The sequence below is a fragment of the Myotis yumanensis genome, unplaced genomic scaffold, assembly GCF_028538775.1.
Source record: "Myotis yumanensis isolate MYYU_CA2020_CCGP unplaced genomic scaffold, mMyoYum1.0.hap1 SCAF_2, whole genome shotgun sequence".
Lineage (NCBI taxonomy): Eukaryota > Metazoa > Chordata > Mammalia > Chiroptera > Vespertilionidae > Myotis > Myotis yumanensis.
Genome location: NW_027223753.1, coordinates 111,797,695 through 111,810,931, shown reverse-complemented (window position 1 = coordinate 111,810,931; position 13,237 = coordinate 111,797,695). Strand labels below are relative to the sequence as shown.

The window sequence follows — 13,237 nt, the reverse complement described above, 5'->3', positions numbered from 1 at the left end:
TGGCTCCTAACCACTCACCTACCTGCCTGCCTGATTGCCCCTAATCAGCGGTTCTCAACCTATGGGTCGCGACCATCGGAAAAGACATATAGCATATCAGATATTTACATTACGATTCATAACAGTAGCAAAATTACAGTTATGAAGTAGCAACAAAATTAATTTTATGGTTGGGGTCACCACAACATGAAGAACTGTATTAAAGGGTCGCGGCATTAGGAAGGTTGAGAACCACTGACCCCTCTGCCTGCCTGACTGATCGCCCCTAACTGCCTCTGCCCCCCTGGTTGCCTCCAACTGCCCTCCCCTGCCGGCCTGAGCTCACCCCCAACTGCCCTCCCCTGCCTGCCTGATCTCGCCCCCAACTACCTCTGCCTCAGCCCCCACCACCATGGCTTTGTCCAGAAGGAAGTCGGACATCCGGAAGATGACCAGTCGACCCGGTCTAATTAGCATATTACCCTTTTATTAGTATAGATAGATTATATAGGATAGGATTGCTTAAGTGGGGGGAAAAGCCTTTTTCAGCAGGAGGAGATGCTCTTGGCAGACAAAAACACATAATCCCTATATCTGGACTGATAGCCAGCCATATGCACTATACTGCCAAACCGGTTATTAAAAAATTGAACCACTTGCTGAAACCGGTTTGGCTCAGTGGATAGAGCGTCGGCCTGCGGACTCAAGGGTCCCGGGTTCGATTCCGGTCAAGGGCATGTACCTGGGTTGCGGGCACATCCCCAGTGGGAGATGTGCAGGAGGCAGCTGATCGATGTTTCTCTCTCATCGATGTTTCTAACTCTCTATCTCTCTCCCTTCCCTTCCTCTCTGTAAAAAATCAATAAAATATATTTTTAAAAAATTGAACCACTTTCTTACACCTTACACCAAACAGCTGTTGCCCTTAAAACCCCTCGTCAGCCCTCATTCTGCCTTTGCAGTTCATCCAAATTAGGTTCTGATTGGTCAGTTTCTATGCCAGTCAGCGTCAAAAGCTCCGCCTCCTAGGCAGCCATTGGCTCCTCGCACTTCACCCAGATTTTGTTCTGATTGGTCAGTTTCTATGCCAGTCAGCGTTTCCAGGCCTATCTCAGGTCTAATCAGAGAGGTGGGGCTGATCAGCAACCACCCCAGGCTGCTGGCAAGCTGGCTGAACTCATGACCTCTCGAAGAGCGAGAGAGAGGCGTAGCTGCTGGCAAGGCCTAGAGAGAGAGGCAAGGGCTGATCAGCAGCTGCCACAGAGGCTGCAGATCAGACCCTGCTTCTCTCTCTGGGCCTCACCAGCACCCACGGCAGCTGCTGATCAGCCCCGCCTCTCTCTCTCCAAGAGGTCAGCAGTTCAGCCCACTCACCTGTTTGCGCCCACCTGAGCCTGCTGCATGCACAGCCTGGCATTCAGTCATCCCTTTGGTCGTTTTGGATGTTACAGACCCTGACTCTTTATATAAATAGGTATTTTGACAGATAGTGGGGCAAAGTGCTCACATTATCCTTCATTGTGAATATTTTATTGGTTATTACTATTACTCCTAAATTGCACTTTGGGTTTAGGTTACCAAATCTCATTTAAGAAATCTTGTTTGGGATTTATTGAATTTATGATTAATTTGATATCTTGATAACTATCTTTTTAATAAAGAGTGTTCCTATACAGGAACTTAGGTGGTATCTCCTAAGTACATTCACATCATTAAAATTTTTTTATGTATCTCAATACATAACAACTTTAGTTATTACAGTAACCAGAACATCTAATAGTGTTGGACAGCAGTAGTGATAGTAACAATTTTTGACTTGTTTCTGTCTCTGTTGGAAATGCTTTTGTTTTATATGAAATATGTTGTTTTGGGGAAGTTTCTAGTAGATGCCCTTAATGTGGTTGAGGACATTTATTTCTAGGTAAATGTGGATTTTCTTTTATCAGGAATAAATGTTGAATTTTATCAAGTGTTTTTTAAGCATCTGTTGAGATATTCACTTTTCTTTAATTTTTTCATGTTATGAATTATACCAGATAAAGGCTCATTCTTGCATTTCTGAGAAAATATCATTTAGCTTTTAAAATATAATGATACATTTTTGCTATTATTCCACTTACAGAGCTGCCTTTAAAGTTTGTTTTTTGTGTGTGCTGTCTTATTTGATGATGGGGTTTTAAGATGTAACATATCTTTATGGCCATATTCTTTGTATCAGAAAACCATATCGAGTGATAAGGGAATGCAATCTCATCTCTAGTTATTATATTACTAGAGGCCAGTTGCACGAAGAGATTCGTGCAATAGGCCTTCCCTTCCCCTGGCTGCCGGCACTGGTTTTCCTCTGGCACCCGGGACCCAGGCCTTCGATCTGGCTGGAGCCTTCAGTCTTTGTGGCTCTGGCCAGAGCCTTCAGTCTTCGCTCCTCCACTTCGCACCTATGTATGCAAATTAACCGCCATCTTTGTTGGGTTAATTTGCATACTCTCCTGATTGGCTGGTGTGTATAGCTGAGGGACGGTCAATTTACATGTTTGTCTATTATTAGGTAAGATGTTCTAAATATGCTCACTGTATATTCAGGTAAAAGGTGGAACTAAATAGTTTCTAATAGGTTATTATTGACCTGTTGTTTTTTTAAATCCTCACCTGAGGATATTTTTCCATTGATTTTTAGAGAGAGTAGACAAGAGAGAGAGAAAGACAGAGAGAAATATTGATGTGAGAGAAACACATGGATTGGTTGCTTCCAGCACACCCTGACCAAGGCCTAGGCTGGGAAGAAAGGAGCCTGCAATCAGGGTATGTGCCTTTGACCCAATTGAACCTGGGTCCCTTCGGTCCGCAGGCTGACACTTTATCCATTGAGCCAAATCGTCTAGGGCTTATTGACCATTTTTGAAAGCTACACAATACTACAAGAATGTAGATCTACATTTTCATATTCTCAAGTTTTCATTTTTTTAAATTAAATTTATTGGGGTGACATTGGTCAACATGAACATATAGGTCTCAGGTGTGGGTTTCTATGTTATAAGATCTGTATGTTAAAGATTTTAAATATTGTGACCTAACAAATATTTAACCAATTTGCCTTTTTCTTTTCCTTTAAAGTTTATTGTGAAGGACTCTGTTGAAGAAAATATGCTGAAAATACAAAATACAAAGAGAGAACTTGCAGCTGGAGCCTTTGGAACAAAAAAAACAAATGCCAGTGAAGTGAAACAAGCTAAAATTAATGAAATTAAAACTTTAATTGATTTATAATTTGTGGGATTTTGGTAAGATTGGTTTGATCAGATATATAGTTGTTTTAGAAATGAGAAAAATACAGTTTTAGAAATGAGATCTCATGAATATATCTTCTAGAAGGGGCATGTTTTTTTGTCAGTGAAGTAGTATTACTGATACATAATCTCTTCTATATATGAACCTATATTTTAATGATATTTCAAATAGCAGTAAGTACTGTTATATACTGTGGCCTAAAAGAATTTTTTTGAGAAAAAAAGTTACTTTGTTATTCAAGTTTTCATAGTATCTCTGCTGAGTATTTTCATATATCTTGGAAGTACTCAGCTTTTTCATATTTCAAATAAGGTAAAACCTTTTATACTTTTGACCAAATAAAGAGTTATTTTCTGTGTTGGACACATTTGGTTTTCCATCAATCCTCCTGTTTGTGATGCAATGGATTCAACAGTCCTTGTAAACTATTCATATATACACAGTCTATAGAAAAGATTGGTTTTATTGGACTTTCAAAGACCATATTTGCATTCCAGAACCAAACCTTAAAATGAGAGACCAAAGTCCAAGTTAGTAATTTACTTATAATTTTTTTTTTACAGTTTCATTGAGATATAATTCATATAAGTGATTTGCAGTTTTATGTTCATGAAAAAGATTAGGGACTGTGTTAGAGTACTGTGTTCTCCATTTTAGTCAGGTACTATTCATTGCTTAAATGTAACTTGATGTGTTAGTGTGTAAATATGGTCTGTGGGGGTGAAAGGGAGCAAATTCTACCCAATTTGACTTAAATTATGGAATTGCTGAATAGATATTTCTATATATAGATAACTTTTATTTATGTAGGTTTTTTTAAAAAATAACTTTATACATTTTTATAATTCAGAAGACTGCTATATGTGAGAGATACAATACCTAGGTGGAAGTTGGACTGGATGACCTCCAAAATAATTTTGACTCTTAAAGACATCTTAGTCCTGAAAGGAAAAATGTCTTTGTTATTGTGTTTAGAATCAGAATTTGTGTTTGGACCTTCAGTAATTCATCCTTCCATCTATCTACAGAATTTATCATCTTTCTGTTACTTTTCTGTTAGTCAAACTCACAGTAGTTACCATAGAATTCTAGATGATTCTTTGAATCACATTTAAAATACATAAGCTATAATTCAGCAATCAGATTAGGCAATCAGTGTTGTTTTTCCCTTAAGGGAAACTTTTTTTTTTAATTCAAAGAAAGAAGAGATTAATTACTCTAATAGGAGAAGCTTTATGTTTGATGATCCAGACTAGAGAACACCTTATATTTTACTTGTAGTGTTAGAAGTGACTTGACTGAAAGATAGGAAATTGAGGCAATGTTGTGTTCTGGGGCACACATCTGAGGTTTATGCCAAATCTATTAACAGCTAAGTCCTCTCTTTCCTGTGTCCTGTCTCTTGCTTCAAGGAAACAGTGGGTTAGATTGCAAGAATTTTTCCAGTTTCTTTTCTCTTTGGCAGTAGGTGAGGTAGGGCTGATGAAAAGGATCAGCAGACCTTTCTACAGGGACAAGAGTGGACAGGGACACTAGCATTAAGGAGCAATGGGGAAGTTCTTTACATTATGGGACTAGCATTACACAAAAAATTGGGTGGATCAAAATCTCATCAAATACAGTAAGTGGATTCTCTATATACCAGTTCTTCAGAGAGAGTAAATATAAAAGGAGCCAACAAAAAAACAATACAGCCTAACTCTTCTGGCTTACAAAAGTAAAGTCTTGCAAGCTCACTATAGAGGTGAAGACTGCTTGCTTCTTTACCCAGACATTTACATACTTGTGTTTTTAAACACATTCATAATAAATTTGGCGAGTAATTTAAAAATACCTTTCTATTTTTGTATAGTTCTATTAAATAGTGTTAAGTAAAAAAACAAGTTTAATCCATCCTAAGAAAATATGTAAACCACTGGAATGAAAAGTTCACATTATGCTATGTTGTTAATTGTTTCATTATTATGTAGAATAATAGCCTTAGAAGTATCTTGAAGGCATTGTATTCCCACTTGTGGTTCAAACTGAATTTTGTTTTAAATCTAAAATCAATAAAAGTTTCAAAACTTTATTCGCTTCCTCAGTGCCATAATTTTAATGACTTTTTCTTTAAAGAAAATTTAATCTTTCATAAATATCACACTTCTATGAAGATGTCTATATTACTATATTAGTTGAGTTTCTTGCTTAGAAATCAGTGTATATAATTTTTAACTTTATGTTAAATGTCTTGATATTCTAAAATATTGGTTCTAATTATTTTTTTACCTATGATAATACCTATGTATAGTGGTGTTACTAAAGAATACACAGTGCATTATAGATTTTGCTCTATTACAGCTCTAGGATTGGAAATAGTTAATCAAGAAAATGATCTTCTGTTTATTATCAGTGAGTACCAATGAAATTATCCTCCAACAGTGTCTGTTTTCTGTTAGGGGACACCAAAGACATTGGTATATATATTTATTTATTTATTTATCATACTTGCCACAGTTCTATTCATTGGGATTTGGAAGATTCACCAAAATTATGAAGACAATTTTATGTTTGGCTCCTTAAAAAGAACTCAGATGTTTAACCTTAAGTTTTTAAGTATATTAACTTTAAAATATTTGCAAAATATGTAATATAACAGCTTACCCTCATTTAATTCATTATTGAGTATATAGTAACATTTCTTACATGTTCTACATTGTGGATTTGGTACCTAGTTTGTGTGGTACTTCTGAATAAAAAAGCTAAAAATACTAGTAGCTATGAAGGACTGCTTCCCTGCCATCTTTCCAGTGGCCTGGAAACCTGTAAGCAGGCATAATGTTTTCTTTCATGTTGATATATTTGCACTTATTGTGTAGTAATGAGGGGGAGCAGACTTCTATAGAAAGCCATGATAATTTACTCCTTATATATATATTTACTCCTTTTGTGTGATTTCTTATTCCCAATCAGATCTTTTAATGGTAAAAATGGGATATTTTTTTCTCTCTGTTCTCCCTACTCAACCTTCCTGATCAAGAATGGTCTGACAAATTTAAACCCATTTCTACTTTTAAATTTATAAATTAATTTCCATATGAAAATATAACTTTAATAACATATATAATTTAATGTCTGTGGCACAGGCCACCTCCATTAACTTGAACCAGGTATCCAAAACTTTATAGTAACGAGGCTGCACTGGGACCTCCCCATTTTGAGCAGATGTCAAAGTGACTTATTAAGCTGGTAGATGAAACAGATTCTAGGGCATGTCTTGGCACATTTGAAACCCAGTCTAGACTATTTTAAGAGGGTATTCAATGTGATCAGAAGTGATATTAAGAGTCATCAAAGAGGCCGAAACCAGTTTGGCTCAGTGGATGGAGCGTCGGCCTGCGGACTGAGGGGTCCCGGGTTCGATTCCGGTCAGGGGCATGTACCTGGGTTGGGGGCACATCCCCAGTGGGGGATGTGCAGGAGGCAGCTGATCGATGTTTCTCTCTCATCGATGTTTCTGACTCTCTATCTCTCTCCCTTTCTCTCTGTAAAAAATCAATAAAATATATTTTTTAAAAAAAAAGAGTCATCAAAGAGGTATATTGTTAAATATATGTTCTATTTCCTAGAGCAGAGATAATGGTCTAATGTCTTAGGAAGGTTTTCATTAAGTCTGCTGTCTTTTTAGCATTATAGTTTATTAAAAATAAAGGCAGATAAAGTTAACCAGGACACAGCTTCCTGAATCCACTAATTTACCCCTTTTGTTAAGGGAGGGAAGGGTTATTCCCTAATGGTACATTGTAGGTTTAAAAAAAAGTTTTGCACTGGTAACAACAGTTGATAAAGAAAAGGTAAATTAAATATTTCATGAGAAATGGTCTACTGCAGGAGTCTTTTTTAAAATATATGTATAGGTATATATATATATATATATATATATATTGTTGTAGTTGATTTCAGAGCAGGAGAGGGAGATAGAGATAGAAATATCAATGATGACAGAAAATCATTGATCAGCTGCCTCCTGCACACCCTACACTGAGAGGCGAGCCCACAACCTGGAAATTGCCCTGACTGGGAATTGAACCGGGACCTCCTAGTTCACATAAGTCAACGCTCAACCACTGAGCCACACTGGCCAGGCTAGTGCAGGAGTTTTATGTGCCTTGCAGATATTAGTGTAAGGAGAATTAAGATAAACATCCACGTTCATTGTCTGTGAATTAAAGACCTTGATGAAACATGGAGGTGATCTCCAGACATGGATCTGATCTTTGTGTAGGCATACTTGTCTTACAGCAAAAGGATATTATGTCTACCATTGTTCACAAGGATAAAAAAATAAGAATACATCTACAAATGTATGTTGTAATCTGAGTTATTATTGCCTTTTTACACATCTTACTAAGTATTTTAGGCTCCCTGGAAATGATTTTGCAGTATAATTAATTATACAGTTTTGCATGGAAAAGTTAATATTTCACCTTAATGAAAGTGGATCAGGGGAGGAAAAGAAATGTTGGCCTAGTTCAGTGACTTTCCAGCCTCATAACTTAGCACTTTTAGGCACATTATGCTTTCTTCTATGGTAAACTTGTTATCGTTTCTGATTCCAAAGGTAACAGCCTTGACTGACTACTTAAAATAAGAAATTATATAAACTTTTTCACCGTAGTTTTATGCTATGTAAAAAATAGGAAACAAAAGATAGTAAGTAAATATAAAGATTAGTACTGAGTAATAGGTTTGATCCCCTCTATTTGCTTTGATATCATTTATCAAACATAAAAAAGGCTTTTAATCTTGTGATCTCTTCTGATTCAGATGGAGAGACCCAAAATACAGGTAATTATTCAAATTGCATATTAGGTGGCCACAACAGTAAGGCAGTATTAGTTGCCTGAAGATTAGGTTTCTGTTCATCTCAACTGGGATCCAGAGCCAAAAGTGTTCTGACCAGCTTACATACTAGCCTTCAGTAAATCTATGTACTTGACTCAGTAGAAAAGGACTAGCCTTCATTCAAAGGCCAGATTATTAAACGTTTGACTCTTCCTATTTTTGTCCTAGGCAAACAGTAGTGAGAAATGGTAAATAATAGACTGGACATCATGAAAGAAACCTCAAAAAAAGTGAACACAGAATAAGTATATGAAAAGAGTGAGCTGCTTAGTATAGACATTAAGGAGCCCTTACCCCTAAAAGGATGTGTTGACCCTGAGCACATCATGATATCATAGCATAGTCGTACAATTGGAGCTTTGCCTCTTCTGGTACAATATAGCAACTGAAAACAGGATAATTCTGTGAAGGTGTGTAAGATACAAGGGTTACACAGTGAATTGTCAATTGACATTGTTGATGGGTTCTGTGACTTTAAGCAAATGAAGCATGACAAGCAATTTTACCATAGGCTGATATACACAAGAGTTAGGGTCCTACAATGTCTCATCATTTTGTAATGAAACTATCTGCTATATGTTGTGAAACTGAATAGCGTCTAAGCCAAAACTTACAACTTAATTTCTACCCATGGATTTTCTTATCCATTTACTTTTATATTATAACTAGTGGCCTGGTGCACAGATTCGAGCACATTGAAAGGAAATTAGAAGAAATATTTTAATATCACTATTCGCCCTTTCTCTATAATAGATGTGTCAATCAAATTCACAATCAACAATGACAGATCAAAGCACACACATGTGATTGGTGCCAGCGAGAGCTTTATATGTATCACGCATGCGCTAGTCAACTTAGCCTTTTATATATATAGAATAAACCTGCTTAATTAGATCTGCTTTCTGAGGTAGCTCATTTAAACTTTTTCCAGCCCAATGAAGCACCCCAACTTCTCTTTCAGGTAATTGTCAGCCACACAGCAGTAAATATCAGCATGAAGCAGATTATTATTGTAGATCACACAGGGAAAACAAAGGGTAAAATATTTAATTGCAGCAGTGTTTGACTATTATTTTGAGAAAACCTGAAGTCATTTTCAAGGTCCACCATTTCTTACTTCTTTTCAGTCAGGTAAAGTTTCTAAGCTTTCTAAATCTCCATTTTCCAGTTAATGAAAAGAAAATAGGATTCCATCGAGTCTCCTATCTATCTACTCCAGGACTTCTGTGAGGATCAAATGAGATGAGGCACAGGAAAACACTTCACAGATATTTGGTTAAAGTGTGAAATGTTTGCCCCTGGATATAAAGCAAGTCATGTTCCTGGGCTAAAGAAACTGCAAGGAGGCTAGTTGTAACTAGGGAGAGGAAGCTGGGTGTTACTACGTGATGTTATTACCCGGCACCCACAGTGACCAGTTCCGAGCTGGGCCGGGCTGTGGACCACATTTTGCACCATGGGGTCTTGGCAGCACTGGCTGCAATTTGGTGGGCTGTCGCTCCGGGGTGGTGGCGGGCCTGTGTCCCACTTGGGAGAAGCCAAGTGTTGCTCTGTGGGCACATCATGGCAGCACCTGCATTGAGCATCTGCCCCCTGGTGGTCAGTGCGCATCATAGCGACCAGTCAGACAGTTGTACATTTAGCATATTAGCCTTTTATATATATACTAGAGGCCCGGTGCACGAAATTCATGCACTGGGGATGGGTGGGGGGTCCCTTAGCCCAGCATGTGCCCTCTTGCAGTCCGGGACCCCTCCCTTGTTACTGCCCACCTGCTTGCTGCTTCCAACGGCTTGGCTTGCTGCTCCTTAGTTCTGCCACGAAGGCCTTGGGTCTGCTGGGAGCTGGGCCTGCGGGTTTGTGTCTATGATACCCCCAGCAGCCCCAGCACCAAGGTGGTGGGCCTTGGGGCTGCTGGGTACAGGCCCCCCGTTGCGTGTTTGTGTCTTCTATCAGGCCCCCAGCAGCCCCAGCAGCCCCAGCACCACCTAAATAACTTAAGGGAAACTTTATTTAGTCTTCTTTTAAAAGCAATCTAGTTTAAAAATGAGTTGCAGTTAAGACAGAACAAAGAACATGGTACTTAAGAGTGAGATAGACTGACAGAGGAGAGGCTGGGCACTGGTCAGGGGCTTATATGCCAACTGTTCTCCACCTGGGAAATGATGTAAAATCGGTTTCTTTAGTTTTCTGCTTAATGGTCTTCTCCAGCATTGAAGTCAGAGGACCCGCCTTCCAGCCCGTAGGCTGCTTCTCAGAGTCGAAATTTTCGCCATAGGACTCTGCCTAGGACAGGACCTCTGCACCCCCAGGGTGCATAAACACACAGGGCTTCCATTAGGCTCTGCTGATCCCGGGGCTGGAGGCCTCTCGGCTCCGCTGATCCAGGCTGCCTGGAGGCCTCTCGACTCCGTTGCTCCCGGGGCGGGAGGCCTCTCGGCTCCTCCGATCCCGGGCGGGGAGGCCTCTCGGCTCCTCCGATCCCGGGGCGGGAGGCCTCTCGGCTCCATTGATTCAGGGGCGGGAGGCCTCTCGGCTCCGCTGAACCCGGGGCGGGAGGCCTCTCGGCTCCGCTGAAGCCAGGGCCGGGAGGCCTCTCGGCTCCGCCGATCCTGGGGCCGGGAGGCCTCTCGGCTCCACTGATCCCGGGGCCGGGAGGCCTCTCGGCTCTGATCCCGGGGCGGGAGGCCTCTTGGCTCCTCCGATCCTGGGGCCGGAGTCCTCTCGACTCCATTGATTCCAGGGCGGGAGGCCTCTCGGCTCTGCTGATCCAGGCGACCGGGAGGCCTCTCGGCTCCATTGATTCCGCTGATCCCGGGGCCGGGAGGCCTCTCGGCTCTGATCCCGGGGCGGGAGGCCTCTCGGCTCCGCTGATCCCGGGGCCGGGAGGCCTCTCGGCTCCGCTGATCCCGGGGCGGGAGGCCTCTCGGTTCCGCCGATCCCGGGGCCGGGAGGCCTCTCGGCTCCAATCCCGGGGCGGGAGGCCTCTCGGCTCCGATCCCGGGGTGGGAGGCCTCTCGGCTCCGCTGAAGCCGGGGCCGGGAGGCCTCTCGGCTCCGCCGATCCCGGGGCCGGGAGGCCTCTCGGCTCTGATCCCGGGGTGGGAGGCCTCTCGGTTCCGCTGATCCCGGCCTGGCTGCCGCCGCCATCTTGGCTGACAGTTAATTTGCATATACTCACTGATTAGCCAATGAAAAGGGTAGCGGTCCTACGCCAATTACCATGTTTCTCTTTTATTAGTGTAGACTAGAGGCCCGGTGCACAAAAATTTGTGCACTCGGGGGGGAGAGGGGGTCCCTCAGCCCATCCTGTGCCCTCTCGCAGTCTGGGACCCCTCAGGAGATAATCACCTGCTGGCTTAGGCCTGCTCCTGGGTGGCAGAGGGCAGGCCCAATCCCTACTTGCAGCCCCTGGTTGGCCTCAGAGCAGGGCCGATTGGGGAGTTGGGGCGCCGCCCCCTGTCATGCACAGAGCAGGGCGGATGGGGAGGTTGTGATGCCACCCCTAGTCACGCTCAGGGTAGGGCCGATTGGGGGGTTGGGGCACCGCCCTCTGTCACACTCAAGGCAGGGTCGATAGGGAAGTTGCGGCGCGACCCCCTGCCATGCACAGAGCAGGGCCGATCAGGGGGTTAGGGCGCTGCCCCCTGCCATGCACAGAGGAGGGCCGATCAGGGGGTTGGGGCGTTGCCCCCTGTCACACACAGAGCAGGGCCCATCAGGGGTTTGGGGAGCTCCCCCTTGTCATGCACAGAGCAGTGTCAATTAGGGGTTTTGGGAGCTCCCCCCTGTCATGCACAGAGCAGGGCCCGTGGGGGGGGGGTGGTAGTTGAGGTGCCACACCCTGTCACACTCAGGGCAAGGCCGATGGGGAGGTATGGCTCTACCCCGTCTCACATAGAGCAGGGCCCGTGGGGGGGTTGGGGCGCCACCACTGTCACACACAGAGCCGCAGGGCAATCGGGGTTGGGGCGCCGCCCTCTATCACCCACAGAGCAGGGCTGATCAGAGGGTTGGGGCGCTGCCCCCTGTCACACACAGAGCCGCAGGGCCGATCAGGGGGTTGGGGCGCTGCCCCAATGACACACAGAGCCGCAGGGCAATCAGGGGGTTTGGGCACTGCCCCCTGTCACGCTGATCCCGGTGCCGAGAAGCCTCGAGGCTCCGCTGATCCCGCCTAGAAGGGTCACAGGTCCGGGTCCCAGACCGCAGACAGCCTTGCCTGCTGCTGCCTGCCTTCAGTATGCAAATTAGCCGCCATCTTGTTGCTTCAGGGTGGGGGTCCCCACTGGGGTGCCTGGCCAGTCTGGGTGAGGGGCTGAGGGCCGTTTTCAGGCTGGCAGGCGACTGGAGCTCCAAACCTCTCCTTTTATTCTTTTTTTTTTATTCTGGCATTTATTTACCTTCTATGGCTGTCACTGGAGCTGAGAGCTGGCTTTCTCTCTGAGGCTCAGCTGAAAGCAGGTTTCTGGCCTTTGTTTTCTGTATTCGAAACAATGTTGCGACTCCAGCTCTGAGATCCCGGCTGACTGACAGGAGCTTTCTGGAGTTTTGTTTATCTTCTGTAAATGTTACTATGTTTCCAACTGAAGCTCAGAGGCCGGCGGGGAACGTTGGAGTCCACAGCAAGCAAGCCTCCTGTTAGCTTCCAGCTGCCTGGCTGCCGGCCGCCATCTTGGCTGACAGTTAATTTGCATAAGGATACGCTGATTAGCCAATGGGAAGGGTAGCGGTCGTACGCCAATTACCATGTTTCTCTTTTATTAGTGTAGACTAGAGGCCCGGTGCACAAAAATTTGTGCACTTGGGGGGCGGGGGGAGGGGGGTCCGCCAGCCCAGCCTGGGCCCTCTCGCAGTCTGGGACCCCTCGGGAGATAACGACCTGCTGGCTTAGGCCTGCTCCCGGGTGGCAGAGGGCACGCTCAATCCCTAGGTGCAGCCCCTGGTCAGGCTCAGAGCAGGGCCGATTGGGGAGTTGGGGCGCCGCCCCGTCATGCACAGAGCAGGGCAGATCGGGAGGTTGCGATGCCACCCTCAGTCACGCTGAAGGTAGGGCTGATTGGGGGGTTAGGGCACCGCCCCCTGTC

The 13,237-nt window shown here is 43.8% G+C and overlaps 1 protein-coding gene across 5 annotated transcripts in view; it reads left to right on the top strand.

The window, feature by feature from the left end:
* Window positions 1–5,288, top strand: part of HLTF (helicase like transcription factor) — a 179,543-nt gene extending 174,255 nt beyond the window's left edge. For all 5 annotated transcript variants that reach the window (XM_070405941.1, XM_070405940.1, XM_070405938.1 and 2 more), the window contains one exon: window positions 3,094–5,288. In XM_070405941.1, the coding sequence (XP_070262042.1) occupies window positions 3,094–3,246 (153 nt within the window). In that variant the 3' untranslated portion in view covers window positions 3,247–5,288. The remainder of the gene's footprint in view (window positions 1–3,093) is intronic.
* The last annotated feature ends 7,949 nt before the right edge of the window (window positions 5,289–13,237 follow it).